The sequence below is a fragment of the Hylobates moloch genome, unplaced genomic scaffold, assembly GCF_009828535.3.
Source record: "Hylobates moloch isolate HMO894 unplaced genomic scaffold, HMol_V3 SCAFFOLD_3, whole genome shotgun sequence".
Lineage (NCBI taxonomy): Eukaryota > Metazoa > Chordata > Mammalia > Primates > Hylobatidae > Hylobates > Hylobates moloch.
The window spans coordinates 22462575-22480425 of NW_026652278.1; the positions used below are offsets into that span (position 1 = coordinate 22462575).

Consider the following 17851-nt stretch of genomic DNA (forward strand, 5'->3'; position numbering starts at 1 on the left):
AGAATAAAGCAAGAGAAAAGTTTTAGCTAAGACATTTGATACACTATCTTATCCTCTGATCAAGGCAGAAGGAGACCTTTCCTCACAAGTAATTCATTTTAAAGTTCATAGATTTCAGGAATGTAAATACTTCTCCACTTTATTTTGAATTATGCTATCCGCTTTCATCTAATTTTAATCATGCAAGAGTGATCATATATTCTGATTTCCTGAGACCACTGTTGTGCTATTGGCCCTATATAACTATTGGTAGTGCCCCCTTTTCATTTCAGAAGTGTCTACTTTTATATACTTAGTTACTATACATTCTTATTAATAAACAATTATAAATTCTGCAAGGTGAAATTTGGATTCAATACACATGGCTTAGAAATAACAGATGAGGCTGGGTGTGGTGGCTCACACCTGTAATCCCAGCACTTTGAGAGTCCGAGGTGGGCGGATCACGAGGTCAGCAGATCGAGACCATCCCGGCTAACACAGTAAAACCTCATCTCTACTAAAAATACGAAAAATTAGCTGGCCGTGGTGGCAGGCGCCTGTAGTCCCAGCTACTTGGGAGGCTGAGGCAGGAGAATCGCTTGAACTCAGGAGGCGGAGGTTGCAGTGAGCTGAGATCGTGCCACTGCACTCCAGCCTGGGTAACAGAGCGAGACTCTGTTTCGAAAAAAAAAAAGGAAAAAAAAAAGGAAATAAAGATGAAAAGCAAAAGGTTATAACAAAAATTTGCAGAAAACCTAGATAAATTTTAATGTATAACTTATCTATTTTAAATGATTCAAGCTGCACAATTAGATAAATTAGAAATTTGCAATTACATTTTTTAGAGATTATTCCCATTGCAATACCTACATTTTAATTTAAGTACAAATAAACGTTTTATGTGTATTTTCCCTTCCTGTATCATCTACTGTTTCAACTTGTATCTATAAAGTTCATAAATTATTTAGCACTTCCTCCTTTCTGTATAAAATAATCATGTGGGATTTAGAAAGTATTAAACTCTCACAAAAGGACAGCTTGGCATTACCATTGCCATTTTTCTGCTACATATTAACAAAAAGCAAAGTTTAGAGCAATGTTTTTATAATGTAACATCCTCGGACATTCTTATTTTATTTGCTGAGTCTCATGGAGAGACTAAATATTATTTCTTTAAAAGAAAGGAATATTTTTGGATATGCCAATTAGTCCCATTGCAGTTTCAGGAAAAAGTATTAGCTCATATGTAGTCTTCAAAAATATCCCTTATTATAGTTAAACTATTTAAATATTAAATATCTTGATTTCACAGGGATATCTTAATCAGAGTCCATTTTAAGTTTCTTGGTAGAAATAATGAAATTTGTGGGCTCTTACAAGGTGACAGCCTACAGAGGATATACATTTTATACTTCTTTAAAATTTTTTATAACTTGTCCTTATATTGTTTACACATAGCATGACTTCTACATGTAAGACTGATCGTTTTACATTACTGTTACAGATTAACATAAATAAAGGTGGAACAAAAATGCTTTAAAAACTATATTTTCATTTTAAGAAACAATAACCTTTTTTTTTTTTTAAGAAAAGACATTTAGTTACTACCTTTAAAGTTCAAGTTCCATCAGCTTAATATATAAACACACCTGGATACGAGATTTAAAAAAACCACACATACACACAAGCTCTAGGTAGAGCTGTAATAAACAAATTCCTTTTATAAACAAAATTTTAACTGAAAAGCCACAGTAGATGGGGGGGGGGGGGGGAAGGATATTACTTGGTAAAATCCAGTGACATCTACAATAGTTTTACAGCACATTTAAGCATTCTAGGGTTTTATATCTTCACCTGCCTTCCATTTCTTAGTTGATCCTTATAAAATCTCTAATTACGAACATAGGTTTGACCTCAAACCTAGTCATGAATTTGAGTGCCAGGAAAAGCAGAACAACAGTCCAAATTTCTATCTTAATATCATAGCCTTAATTCAAAAATGGTTTTGTGTAAAACACAACGCCCAACTAAATGGAAAAAGAAAAAACACAAGCAGCAATATGTAATTATACAAAATAGTGATTAATTATATATGAAGTGTTTTTTAGGATGACATCTAGAACGCACCTTGCTCTGAGACTCCTCAATAATCAAATTGACTTAGACCAACAATACTGCTAAGTATTAAAAGCAGTGAAGCAAAAGAAAATATATCAAATAGTACACGCACATCTTACAGAACTTCCACTGAACTCCCCAATGGCTTCTATGCAATGTGCCTCTTTTCCATAACTGTATTAACAACTACCAAGAAAGGAAAGATGAGACTAAAAGTAATGATACTGAACTGAATTGTTTGAAGCCAGTGCCCCACATGTGGGGAAAAGTGCATTTAGTTCAGCAGCAATACAGCACAGTGTGAAGATATTGTGCTTAGACACAGATATTCCAGAATTGAAAGATGTACAAGGCAAGTCAAGATATAAAACCATAGTACACTGTTAAATAACCTTGAAACATACATATATTGCAGTTTTCAAAGAAAGACATTCATGTCATTGTACAAGGATAGGAAGAAATCCTTAAAGTTACCTACTGTAGTTTATGATATAATAAATACATATCTATATAGCATTGTATATACATATATAGATTGTGTGTGTTTATATGTAATTTATTTATTTGCCCAATTATCCCGTTAGTTTTTGTGGATCTGCAACTTTCAGGAATGAAAAAACTCCTTTTTCACTACAAGTTTCTCTTCCCCCAAACTTAAAAAATACTCATACTAGAAAAGGTCTCAATACCCTTCCCCTACCCAAAGACTCACTTCAGGTATTCTGCTTCACAACTCGTCAGAGAAGCACAATTAAAGAAATTCTAGATTTTTGACTGTATCTTTTCACTGTGCCAGTTTTTTTTTTTTTTAACAAGCAAATACCTTTCACTGTTTACACCAGCTGATGCAAATTCTTTAGCAGAGGATTCAAACTCTAGATTTAACTGAATAAAACAGAGCAAATCAAAACAAACAAAAGAAATCCAGTGATTTACTCTGACTGTAAACAATACATAAAATTTAAATCTCAAATCTCAAAATAAGTTAAAGAAAAATTCTACTTTCAGGGCCTACAATACTATAGAGATACAACAATTGGTAAGGGGAAAATATATATGAAAAGTTGCAACAAAATTTTTTGCCCATTATTTTTCCTAAGAGAAAGTATATCTAACTATACTACCTCTGTCCCTTAAATTTAATAACTTCATAATTTGTTGGCAAATGTTTTAAGCAAACTGGCATATCAGATTACACAACAGAAAAACATCCATCAAATTCAGCAAAGAAAACTTATATAAGCCTTTTGTACAGAATTTAAAAAAAATTCTAAATGGCTATGATTCCTCTATTAGCAGAAACACATAATGCAATTTTTAAAAATCTGCCATATACCAATATCTACATAAATAGATACAGATATAGATAAGAAACATTAATGGCAGTCTATTTTTGAACAGTGTGTGGGACCAGCAGATTTATATCAGACCATGGCACGATATGGACCCTGCATCTTTAAGAACTGAATGATGAAAGAAGGCCCCCCAGCAACAATCTGAGGTGGAAGGTGACTGAGTGGACAGTTCTCAATACTCATGATTGAAAGCTTGCTGCAGAGTGCCAGCTCAAAGGGAAGGCTATGCAGGTTGGGGTTGTCATTCAAATACAGTTCTTCTAGGTTCTCCAGTGTACCTGTTTAAAAAAAAAAAAATCAATTATTTTTTTAAAAATTAGTTGCTATTTTAAAAGTTCGACCGGGCATGACGCTACTCTGGTCATTACATACACTGAACACACATTTCCTTTTATTCACCTTTCTTCGCTTTAAAACTCTACAACCATGGATCTCAAATTTTGCTGCATATTCAAATCAACTTGGAAGACTTTTTAAACTCCTAATGTCCAGGTCACACTCCATACAAACTAAATTAGAACCTCTTCCTTTATGGTAGGTCTTCAAGCTTGGAGAGGTTTTTGAAAATACATATGCCCCATCTCCAGAGATTCTGTTTGGGATAGTTTGGCATATATATAACATTTACTTATATCTATTTTAAAACTCCAAACGTGAGCTTATTATATATTCAATGTCTATAACTACTTTTCTGTTGTAGATGTAACATTTTCTCAAATTAATAAATTTCTTATGTGCAAAATATTTGTTACTTAATATGAACTTTTCACTAAGAGTTATCACATGTATGGCAGTAAGCCAAAAATTGACTTATGTAGACCTTTAAAAATTTTTTCTTAGACTATCTTAGGATACTTGTACTCTCTAGGAAAATGTCTCAAGCAATTAAATGAGATCAGGTGAATAAATATACTAGAAATATAGGTGTAAATTTGCCTCATGTGTTTCCAATTTTCAAATTTCAAAATTCAGAATATTTGACAGTAGCATTTATTAGAAAACTAACAGAAATAATAGCTAGTATGTAATCAATTTGTTTACATGTAAGATATTATTTAAGCTTCAGAACAACCCTATGAGAACTTACTATTATCATCTTTATTTTACAGGTAAGAAACTTGAGGCTTAGGGAGTTTACATACCTTATCTAAAGTCACAAAGCCAATAAGCAACAGGGCTAGATTTTGAATTGTCAATTACCTCCAAAACCATTTTTTTTTTATTATACTTTATTCTAGGGTACATGTACACAACGTGCAGGTTTGTTACATATGTATACATGTGCCATGCTGGTTTGCTGCACCCGTTAACTCGTCATTTACATTAGGTATATCTCCGAATGCTATCCCTCCCCGCTCTCCACACCCCACGACAGGCCCCGGTGTGTGATGTTCCCCACCCTGTGTCCAAGTGTTCTCATTGCTCAATTCCCACCTATGAGTGAGAACATGTGGGGTTTACTAACCTACAGTTCCTGTGGGACAGTACACTATAGATAGGAGAACATAATGCATAGAATTACTAATTTAAAAGCTAACATTTAATTACCATGTGACCTTAATCAAGTAATTCTCTTTATAAAGCAAGATTACAACTTGCACTGTCTAAAATTCCAGGTGGTCATGTATATTACATAAAATAATGGAAATGAAAACACTTGGAAAATGTTAAGTATTCCCAAATGTTAATATTGGTTAAATATTAATTCTAAAATTTCATAAAGAAATGTTTTGGCATAAAACATTACTAATTTAATTCAAGCCTGTGTAATTTTTAAATTTAGAAGGAATATAACTTCTAAATTGAGGTTATACATAAAACCTATTGGAAATATAAGTATTCCAAAACATTCTCAAATACAGTATTAATCTTAACACCAATCCTAACAGCCTTTAGGAAACCTAACCAAAACCAATCAACAATCAACCATCGGTGCTCTATAAAAGAAAAAAAATCTTAAGCCTGATATAACCTCAGTTTAAAAAACAACAGATTTGTCATATTTATCTGAAATACCGCTTGAACGCACAAGAGCAAATTACTAGTACAGAGTCAAGCATTCATAGGGTTCATACCAATTTCTTCAGGAAGATGAGTAAGTAGGTTCTCTCCAAGGCCCAGATGTGTGAGATTAGTAAGGTGACCAATGCCTCTGGGAAGAGTGGTCAACTGGTTGTTTGTCAAGACTAATTTCTACAAGATTTACAAAATAAAAGACAGTTACAAATATATTTCCTACATTTAATGTAAACTTAAAATAATATGTCTAAACAATAAAATAAATTAACAGGGAAACTAGATTGGATAGAATGAGAATCACATTACATATTTTTCTTTCACAAAATATCATTTGTTAGGAAAACAAAGCCAGGTTATATGAACATAAAACTCAGCCCTAATACTAGAATAGAAAAGTCTATCTGATCCAAGAATTACATCAAAATCTTTAGAAAAATGTGCAATTTGGAATAGCTTCCAAAAACTTTATAAAACTACAAAACCATCAGGATAATGTTTACCTGTAAATCCTTAAGATATGCAATTTCATTTGGCAAGGATTCCAATTTGTTCTCCTCTAGATCCAACTCTCTTAACTTCCTAAGGTTTCCAAGACCATGGGGAAGCTTCTTTAGAAGATTGTTTGATAAGATAAGAACCTAATGAGAAATTATTGATAATGTTTAGGAAATCATGAAATGAAATTATATACTGTCATTGCGTGGCTTAAAATCTATTAAGCAATGCTAATTTTCCAAACAGTGAATATTAAGGGTAATGTTCAATTATACAACATATAAAATATTTAACTTACTTTTCTAAAAAAATCACCAGTTATTAGAAAAGAGATTTTATTTGATTATATCAAAACTAATGAAAACAAAAGAAGCAATTTAATTTTAATGAAATTTCAAAAAAATTACTGAATAGTTACAAATGTTTATCTAATAGGAAACTATTTATTCAAAACACCTTACAAACCATTACTTAAGGAAGGTAAAAGCTAACTTCTAAGCTTGCTATATCAATCCACTCTATTTATTATCTGTGGTGTACTTATTACATTGAAAGCATCCTAGAAGATACCGAAGGGGGGAAAAATGGCAGAGAAGATAGCCTTTGTTCCAATAAGTTACAAACTAGCAGAAAGGTAAGGAGACAATACTGGGTTGGGAGAAAGAGCAATAGGTAAAACAGATACGTAAGGTTCTGGGTAAGTTTTTATGTTCATTTATTTTCCCTAATGTTATACCACCCATAATAAATATATACAGTAAGACGGAGAAAATAATAACAGCAGTCACCACTTGATTTTACTATTTGCAAGGCACTGTACTGAATGCATTATGTGCATTATTGCATTTAATCCTAATTACAACTCTACAAGGTAAATACTTTTATTATCCCCATTTCACAGCTTAAGAAACTGAAGCTTGGGCAAGTTGAGTACATAAATATACAGAGATAATTACACTCAGCTTTGTTTGACTTCAAAGCCCATGTTTTTAGCCATTAAACCATACTATTTCACCTTATTAAATAATTTAAAAGTTAGATCTTTAAAAAACATGAATATGAAGGAAATTTTAAAAAACAACATATTTACTATTAGTAAGCGTTTTCATCAAAGGGGTGAAAACTCTAGGAACTCAGAAGCAGGAGAAATCATCCTTAACTGAAGAGGTGAAAATATGATGGATCTTTAATTATGGAAAAACATACTAAAAGAAAAAAATTAAGGGGATGAGAAGAGGGCATTCTAGATACAGAAAACAATAGGACTAAACTTAGAGGGCTAGAAATAGGCATACCAGATTTACAACGAAGACAATAATCAATGAGAAAATAAAATAGCAGGTAGGTAATTAGGATGAAAAAGTAAGATAAAGAATTCTAAATGACAGTCTGAGAATCAATAATTATTTTGGTAGAAAATGGTGTAGTTTTTAAACAGAATAAAGAAAAAAATTGTTCTAAAGATGCTTTTACAGAACTTTTAGAGATATTAATACTTTATGGCACTCAAAGATACCAACTTGTAGTAGGCAAGAGAAATTCAAAAGCACTGAATCTAGACTATGTAAGTCAACACTTCATTATCCTATTAGGGTTGTATGTTTAAGCGAGTTCTAACATGTCTAATTATGACATTCACCCAAATAGAAATTGTTTATTTCAATTTGAAATTTTTAAATGAGATAAGTATGAAAGGTTCTGAGGTGCTCTAATTGCTCATTTATACTAACCTCAAGAGAAACGAGACCAGACACATCCTCAGGGATCTTTGTGAGCTGATTAGTGGCTAAATTCAATTCTACCATACTGGTCCAAGTTCCAAAATCCAAGGGAAGTGATGTTAACTGATTGTCCTGGCAAAGACAAAAAGAAGCATCCAAGGTAGAACCACAAAAACAAAGTTCCATATATATCTGTCACTTCGGAAAGAGAATTCTTAAACAAAATCTTATTCTCCTTTTTGATATTTAAATATAGAAAGAAAAAAATCAGCAACAGAAAACTCTAAGCCTCCAAAATTTTTTATACAGTAATGAGGCTTTTATTTGGGAGTTAAACTGGAAGTTTGTTCCTTATGTGATTGTAATGGAAATAGAAAAACACAGTATACAGAGAAACACTGGAGATTTCAAAGATCCTATGATAAATATGATGTTTTTACCATTTCACAATATGCAGAAATCACTGAATAAAATATAAATGCTCAAATAAAGATATGAAAACAATAGAAGAAGACACATCTAATGACAGCCCATAAGGAAACCAGAATGAGCTCAGGAATTCTTGAGGTGCTAAGCAGTAAAGTAGGGGAGGAAAAACAGTCTTAAAAAGACAGTGAATTAAATCATTAAAACACTAATCAGGTATTTACCATTTCACTTTAAAAATCCATAAGAAAAAAATGGTAAAATATATTCATCACTAAAACAGAGGAAACAGTAAATATGGTCTTAATTTGGTTTAAAAATTAGACAAGGCTGTTCACAGAAAAAAAGTATGCCACTTTTATTCACTTATAAAGTATACTTTCATCAATAACGACTCGTACCACATTGTTATGTGTTAGGGGTATTGGTATTGGGAGAGGATAATCAACACCCCATCCAGCTCAGTACCAACGATGTATGTCAGTATGTTAACAGTGATGCTACCTCTCAGTGGCAGTATTATTTTAATCCTTTATGTTAATCTGTATCTTTAAAATTTGCTGCATTGCACATGGATTGTCTCATTTCACACAAAATGACCCATAAAATAAATCCCAAGTAGCAAACATCCATTTGAAAACCCACTTTTTCTTTTATTGTAATATTTAAACTTGTTATCTATTTAATATTTAAGCTTAGTACCTATCTATGCCTAAACTACTGGCACTTATAGTATGATTTATAAATTATTTTCACTTTTAAAAATTTACTACTGTTACTTACATGCAAATGCATAAACTAATGAACACCTGAACCATTGTGTTTTAAGCCTATTACTACAAAATGAATGTTCAGAATCAACACCATTACCACTGTTAAATCTCATATAACCAGACTGATTAACAAGAAATTTTACAATTGTTAAAACTGTAAGAGTATCTTGAATTTCCATTAGTTTACTTATTATATACTTCCAAAGAATCATCATAAAAGATACATACCATATTTATGAGCAAGTGTGGGTGAAATTTAAAAATTGTACATTTAAGATTATAGTTTAAAGAACCACAACTATGTTCAAATGGTTCATCATGACAGGAAGAATACTATTAGCTATGTGGCCAATTCAGTTACCTTCTTTGGGCCTAAAGTTTGTCCAGTACAAATTAAGTCACTGAACTTGATAATTTTCCATTTGTTTTCTCCTTTTGCAATGAATTTCATTACAAAGGTGAAACTCGATCACTGTAGAGTAGGTAAGCAAAAGGAAACTAACATTCACCCATAAATAATTCTGATCTCTAAACATTTTGGCAAAAACCAGCTATATGTACAAATATAAATATAAAGATATTTAATATATAATTAAGCACATTAAAAACAGCTTTCAAAAACTCTGGGTGGGAAGAGATTTTTTACATGCTCTAACTTTCTTCCACTTGATAAAATGAGAATATTTCAACTAGTATGTAGTGTTCTTTTGGACCAAAATATCATTTTTAATGGCTCCACAGTATCCCACTAAAGATAAACTACTTAACAAAATTAAATCGCCATTAATAAGGTGGTACCTATGAAATAGATAGCTCTGCAATACATATCCCTACAAATATACTTTTATAGACATTCATATTTCCTTTCTTGGGGGGGGATGGGGAACAGGGTCTTAGTCTCTTGCCTAGGCTGGAGTGCAGTGGTGCCATCATAACTCACTGCAGCCTTGAACTCCTAGGCTCAAGCAATCCTCCTGCCCTAGCCTTCCATGTAGCTGGTACCACAGGCCAGCTAATTTTTAAAAATTTTTTTGTGAGACAAAGTCTCACTGTATTGCCCAAGCTGGTCTTGAACTCCTAGCCTACAGGGATCCTCCCACCTTAGCCTTCCAAAGCACTGGGATTACAGGTGCATCAGGCAATGAGTTGGACAATGATTTCTTTAGGACAAATTCCTAAGGGTATGCACAGTTCTAAGATATTTGTTATCTGATACAAAGTACCCTGAAATGTCTTATGATCAGTTTGGACCCATCAGCAAGGTACAAGTACCCACTCCCCACAAAATTAGAGAAAACATAAATATTAGTGGAAGTACCAGTTAAAGCAATTCCTTTCCCTAGTAAACAAATATATGCTTACCTTCATATTCAGCTTACTTAATACTTTTGCTCTGGAGAAAATTCCAAATGGAATTTTATTGATTCGATTGTGTTCCATGTTGAGGGAATAGATGGTAGAAAACTGAGATGGACCACCCACTGGATATAACTGGAAGCAATTTCTAGCTAAGGTCAAACTATTCAGTTTCACAAGACTTGATAAAAGACTCTGTTAAAAAAAAAAAAATGAAATAAACATAAGAATTAGAACTGTGATAAGACTCATTTTTTATAGAACAGCAGTCCCAACACAAACGCCACAAAGGGCTTTGGGGGTGACAAACGACAGAGACTGGTTGGGGCAGTCTGTGACACCTCTCTACAGGGACAGTCACTATACAGTTCTAGCAGATTGGTGCCTTGCAGAAATGTGGAACCAACGTAGATTTCCAGATTTTATAGGAGGAAACAGAAAATTTTCCCAATTTTTATTCTTTGGCTTCAATTTATTTAAAACACTGTATGGAGTAAGCAAAACATGTCTGTGTGTGAGACGTGCCTCATGGGTGACTAATTTGAAACTTCTACATTGCAGAAACTTTAGTGTCAGACAGTCCCAGATCTGAGCCCTGTCTCTGCCACTGGCTGTGTGACCAATCCTACCTAGTCTTAGTTATATACCTATCTCTAAATTATTAAGATTAACATAATGATTCCTTTTAGGAACCTTTACATTCAGTAAATGATTATGCTTCCTGATACTGTATAATACACCGCTTTTCTATATGGTAAAATTTCTGAGGGCATATATGTACCCATTAAACAAGTATTTACTTAGCACATAACCCCATCTTCCCCTACTTTAGCCTCTCACCATTTAACCAAAGTATTAAATATTCAGGTATTACCAAAGAATCTCTGCGGTTAAGAAGATTAAGCTCTATTTATAGAAGTACATAGGTAAGAAATAATTAGAAAATAATATACGACCGTATATAATCAAAAATCAATTATATAGAATAGGCTCTTGCTATTCAAAGTCTGGGCCAAGGAAGAGCAATATCAGCATCCCCTGGGAGCTTGTGAGAAATGCAGACTCTTGGGCCCCACTCCCACTGAATCATAATATGCATTTTAACAAGATTCCCAGGTGATCTGCATGCTCATTAACATCTGAGAAATACTAGTACAGGCTATACACTGTTTTGAATCCTGACTCTATCTTTAAATAGCTTGTGACTTTGGCAAGTTATTTTTCTGAACCTAGTGTATCACTTTTTAAATAATGATATTTTATGGGTCACAGTAAAGACTAAAAGCGATAAAATACATAAATAACTTAACAATACCTAGTAGGAAGTAAGTGCTTAAATTTTAAGTCCTTTCTCTATTTAAATTCAAAGCAAGGAATACTGGAATAACTGGAAAAATAGGATGAAAGTTGACAGTGAGCTAGATCTTGAAGGATGAAAACATTTTAAAACACTCAGAAATAGAAGAAAACACTCTAGATTCAAAGTAAAAGCACAAGCAGGGGGAAGCAAGCACTGTGTGAGGTATGTATGTTTTTTAAATAATGTTCAAACTTCAGTTGTCCACCATCAGCAAATTGAAAACTTAGTACTTGAGGTGACAGTATAATTGGCAAAGCCATCTGAAGGAATGAAGTAACTATATAATTGAGGATATACCTATACAGAGAACTGAAACTTGTTCTTTATACTGTACCTTAAGAAGCTACCCTTAAAATTTGTGTATTGTTGTACACAAACAGGCTACTCGATTGAAAATAATCAAGCCTCATGGCAAAAAATGTGATTCTTTTTATTCTTACAACTGACTTACTTTATTGAATTGACTCTTATGATAAAATGTTAATACTGAGTATATTTGAGAAGGGGCAACAAGAAGCCAGCTCTTCAAGCTCTCATTTCTTAGTCACATTGTGAAGCAGGGGTTATCATTTTTTGTTATTGTTGTTAGAATCAAACATATCTAGGCTCCTATTCTACACCTTCTACTAAGTTTTGTCAACTTTGGTGGATTAATTAGATAACCAATATACCTCTTACCATACTTCCAGAAAAACATTTAAGGTAACAAATTTGGCCAAAACTATAACCTCTCTTAAGCCTTATTTCGCTATCTGTTTGACGAGGATACTCCAATAACTAGTAGATTTATGACAAAGATTAAACGAGATAACATGTAGAGCACCTAGACTCATGCCTTGGGAATACGTGGTTCAAATTATTAAGTTCCTTTTCCTTATATGTATACATCTACATTAAAATAAGTCAGTTTTCAGACAGTCTTCAAATGACAAAACAGTCATTTTAGCAGCTCTGATTTCAGCTATTTAATATGCCCTTACTGAAAACCACTTTCATGATTTCTTGCCTAACCCAGCTTGAGTATCTCGTAAGTGCTGTCTAATGGATTTTATTGTTTTCCTTACTATAAATGCAGATAATTTCACATTTGCATTGAGACTATGCTGCTTCCAAAGCACACTGATTACTTTTAAATTATGACTTCATACTTTCACATATTCAGTGGGACTGGGAGTGAGGCCCAAGAGTCCACATTTCTAACAAGCTCCCAGGAAAATCCGTATTTCCTAACAGGTACCCATGAATTACTAGTTTCACTTCACTGACAATAAGACTGGATATATATCAATTTAAATTTTTTCACTTTTTTTTTTTTTTTGAGACAAAGTCTCCCTTTGTTGCCCAGGCTGGAGTGCAGTGGCATCACCTCAGCTCACTGCAATCTCTGCCTCCCAGGTTCAAACCATTCCCCTACCTCAGCCTTCTGAGTAGCTGGGACTACAGGTGCCTACCACCTCACCCAGCTAATTTTTGTATTTCTAATGGGCACAGGGTTTCGCCATGTTGGCCAGGCTGGTCTCGAGCTCCTAACCTCAAGTGATCCGCCTGCCTCGGCCTCCCAAAGTGCTGGGATTACAAGCATGAGCTACGGCGCCTGGCCTTATTAAAGAACCTTTGTTCTTAATTCAATTACACACACACATACTCAGAAAAACTACCAAGTCAAAACATAGTAGCAACACTTACATAAGACATTTTTGTTACAAAAAAAGGCTCTGCAAAGCTCAATCACTCCGTAAGTCCACAATTCTTTTGTTACATTACTACAGTAAGATATGCTTGAACAACTATAAGCAAACATCCATTGTCGACATGCTAAAATAGGTAGGAAAAGAAGGAAAGTCAACAGTAAAAGACTAATAATGTTGATAAAGACAACTTTAAAAGAAGAGTATTCTATTGGCTGGCCGTGGTGGCTCACACCTGTAATCTCAGCACTTTGGGAGGCCGAGGCGGGTGGATCACTTGAGGTCAGGAGCTCAAGACCAGCCTGGCCAACATGGTGAAACCCCTATCTCTACTAAAAATACAAAATTAGCCGGGCATGGTAGTGCCTTTTATCCCAGCTACTTGGGAGGGTGAGGCAGGAGAATTGCTTAAACCCAGAAGGCAGAGGTTGCAGCTGAGCCAAGATCCTGCCATTGCACGCCAGCCTGGGCAACAAGAGGTAAACTCTGCCTCAAAAAAAAAAAAAAGTATTATATCTTACCCAATTAATCCCTAAGCAAAATAAGTGAAAATATTTTTCTAACAGAATCAACAAAACCTAAAAATGTGTTAAAAAAAAAAAAAAAGATTCTGGCAATTGTTTTATACTAAATAGGCCTTAATATTATTGCATAAACAAGGTAATAATTTGAGTCACAGGTGAAGTGCTGCTAATATTAATTTTGATGATAGTGCATTCTGTATCACTTATCATCTTTCTTTTTATAACTGAACTGGGTAGGGTAGTTGAATTTTAAAACCAGCCATATAGTTTTTCCTTAATACCTTTACTGTCAGTTCCCAAAATGAAATGAGAAAGATTTACATGGTGCTAAAGTAGAATACAGCACACTTATTTTCCTCCTAGTTTTTCCCTTTTTCTTTGCATTAAAAAAATAATAATAATAAAACTTAATAGGTTCATATACCCATTCTTTCTTGCTTGGAGTTACTTTAGCGGTGGTGGTACATCCACAGCATACTCATTATTTAAACAATCTCAACCACCAAATTATTTACCCTGCTATAAAGATTTACTAGCTTTCCTTGAATTATCTTGCAGACTCATTTCAAATCTTGTTTTCTCTAATCCACTTCTTACCTCTGGTAAAGTAGAAATGTTATTGTTCTCTAAATTTAATTCTTCAAGTGCACTGCATTTTGCTAATGATCTGGGTATTGCTGACAGTCTGTTATATCTCAGACCAAGACGACTTAAACTGGACAGGTTTCCTGTAAACACACACAAAAAAAGAAATTTATTTTTTACAAAATCTGATGAGCCTCTCACTGTCACAGGCTATCTACTAACTATTTACAAATTACTTTGAAGTACTGTTTCAGCAAGATCCTTAACTTCTAGCACAAGGAACCCACACTACACTATCAATTAGGATGCAACTGAAATCACTTTTATGCTCACTTGTCTCGGAGAAATAATGAAATACACAGCTGTAAGTTAATTTTTAAATGAACGATTAGATAAAGTATTGGCATACTTTAACAAGTTAATCTTTAGATAAGGCCTAATTTAGTTGCATCAAAGCAGTGTATATTTTAAACTTACAATAATTATTCCATTTGTTCTATGTTATGATGATCCAATTTAGAACAAGTGGTTATATATAACTATGTACACGTAATTTTGGAGAAGAAATTTCCAAATTTCTAAAATGGTATTGTTTAAAATATAAATTACTTTCTGAGATCAGAAAGGTTCAATACTGAAAAGTTGGCCTGATGGCAAAAAATTTCTCAACCCCCTTCCCAAAACTTACAAACCAAAGTGAAAGTTATAGTCTCTTTTATCTAAGCACATCCAGCTTGAGCACAAAATAGCCATTATTGAATAAATAAAAAGAGCATTTTTTTTTTTTTTTTTTTTTGAGACTGAGTCTCACTCTGTCACCCAGACTGGAGTGCAGTGGCATAATCTCAACTCACTGCAACCTCCACCTCCCAGGTTCAAGCGATTCTCCTGCCTCAGCCTCCCAAGTAGCTGGGATTACAGGCGCCCACCACCACACCCAGCTAATTTTTGTATTTTTAGTATAGACGGGGATTCACCATGTTGGCCAGGCTGGTCTTGAACTCCTGACCTTAAGTGATCTGCTGACTTGGCCTCCCGAAGTGCTGGGATTACAGGCGTGAGCCACTGCACCCAGCTGAGCATTTTATTTTCTAGGTATTTTCTACTTTTCTTGCCAAGACTACATGGCCAGCTATATATAATGAATGATGACTATAATGACATCTGCTATCATAAATGGTTCAACTCAAATTCAATTCTGCAAACAATATACATTTAAAATAACTTAATTTTGATACAAAAAAAGCTAACAAGACAAAAATTTCGTCCAACATACTATTTTGTTGTGGCTGATTAATTTTTTTTGACTTCAAATCACAACTGCTGCTATGAGATACTTGGATGGGCCAGGTTAAAATGTCAAATGTAGCCTTTACTTTTAAATTAAACAGTTATTTCCAGTGTTAGAAATTACAGAAGTGGATGCCTGTGTCAACACTTAACTTTTTGGAGATAAGTATTTTGAGGCCTTTCAGCCTTCGCAACCTCTTGATGTCCATTTCTTTCCTTTTGCTTTAATCATTGTTCAAAAAGCTGTTGTATGATCAACTTACTTTCTTAGATGCAATATTACTATAATACTTACAGAAAACATACATTAGTCTATAGCATAAGTTAAGCCTTGACACTTTAAAAGGGCACTTGTTATGCCTCATGATCCTTATCTGGTCATCATTCACCTGCATCTTTCCTTCTTGCTGAAAGTCTCAAGTGAGTGAAGTTACACATAATGGGTAATTGGAGCTAATTTTTAGCCTTTACATTTTCAAGATAAGAATCAGTCATCGATAATAAAAAAAAATACTCATAATTCTATGCCATAAATTGTCAACTATAATGCAGAAAAATGTAACCACCACTTCAATTCTTCCAATTAGAACTATTCCATAGGTATGCTATGCTCATTTATTAATACATCACTTTTGTACAATAGTGTTTGGAAACTGGGCCAAGAGTTTACTGGGTCTAATTAAGCGAGATTCCAACCAGCATAAAGTTGAATACAAAAGCAACAATAAAAAACTACCACTTAGCAAAGACAAGCTAATTTAGTCTTTAAAATGCTTTGTAAATTAACTAAGGATGCTTCACTTAGTGACTTCATCAGTGTCTTTCTGATGACACTCCAGCGAGACGTGTCAATTCTGCAGGAGAAAAAAAAAATTGAGTGACTTTCCAAAGCCCCAGAAAATTTAGAGGTTAGAAATACGAATGAGAATATTCACTATTGCTATCACTGTGTTAGGCCAGGCGTGGTGGCTCACACCTGTAATCCCAGCACTTTGGGAGGTCAAGGCAAGTGGATCACCTGAGGTCAGGAGTTCGAGACCAGCCTGGTCAACATGGTGAAACCCTGTCTCTACTAAAAATACAAAATTATCCAGGCATGGTGGTGCATGCCTGTAGTTCCAGCTACTTGGGAGGCTCAGAAAGGAGAATGGCTTGAATCCAGGAGGTGGAGGTTTGCCGTGAGCTGAGATTGCACCATTGCACTCCAGCCTGGGTGACAGAGCAAGACTTCGTCTCATAAAAAAAAAGAAAAAAAAAAAAAGACTATAATAAAAATGTTACTTAAAAGCTGGGTTGGCAGAAAATAATTTGCTTTATGACACAATATGTTCATTAAGTCGTATATAATGGCAAAAATAGGGACAATCTAAAGATTCAACAACAGAAGAATAATTATTTAAATTGCAAGCATCACAATGTAATAGAAAAAACGAAGTATTTTATTTATATGTCCATGGGCAAGTTACTTAACCTCTCTGTGTCTGTTCCTCATCCATAAAGTGGAAATAATGCCACATACCTGACAGGGTAGCTCTAGGGGTTAGATATAATGTGCATAAGATACTTAGCACCATGACTAACAGATACATAATAGATGTTCAATATATAATTTTCATTCTGTAGTATGTCTATATTCTGCAATATTCTGTACATATTAAAGTTATGTTATAAAAAGTTTTAAGATGTGAAAGACTTTTAAGGTATGATGTTAAGTTGGGGAAAAAAGCATGATAAAATTGTGCATTTTGTATGATTTCAACAACGGAAGAAACAGGCATGCAAAAAAAGGGAAAGAAAATGTATCAAAACTAACTGTTATCTCTGCATGGCAGAATTATGGAGAACAATTAAAAATTTTTTCATTTTGTCTATGTTTTTCCTAATTTTCTATATTTTAAAATTTAAAAACATTTTGATAAGAATAGAGCTATAATTCTAAAGTCATTTTAATTTTTTAAAAAATTGTGACATCCACCATCCTTTTTCTTTTGGATGAATATTTTATATTACAGAGATATTTTATATAATGTGACCAATTTGCATTATATGCCTGTACATATTTTTAACAGTATATTAGACTGTATATTGCAGGTTATTTCACTTAATTCTGGCTTCTAAGTCAATTTGTCTTAAAGTTCAAAATGTGCTATCTTAACAAT

At 33.7% G+C, this 17851-nt stretch overlaps 1 protein-coding gene across 1 annotated transcript in view; it reads right to left on the reverse strand.

Moving 5' to 3' along the window:
* Nucleotides 1–1673: 1673 nt before the first annotated feature.
* SHOC2 (SHOC2 leucine rich repeat scaffold protein) overlaps nucleotides 1674–17851 on the reverse strand; it is a 93143-nt gene continuing 76965 nt past the window's right edge. Inside the window, exons 4-9 of the mRNA XM_032177955.2 lie at nucleotides 14415–14545; nucleotides 10252–10440; nucleotides 7700–7822; nucleotides 5975–6112; nucleotides 5531–5648; nucleotides 1674–3733 (exon numbers count right to left, since the gene is read on the reverse strand). Coding sequence (XP_032033846.1) covers nucleotides 3525–3733; nucleotides 5531–5648; nucleotides 5975–6112; nucleotides 7700–7822; nucleotides 10252–10440; nucleotides 14415–14545 — 908 coding nt within the window. The 3' untranslated portion in view covers nucleotides 1674–3524. The remainder of the gene's footprint in view (nucleotides 3734–5530; nucleotides 5649–5974; nucleotides 6113–7699; nucleotides 7823–10251; nucleotides 10441–14414; nucleotides 14546–17851) is intronic.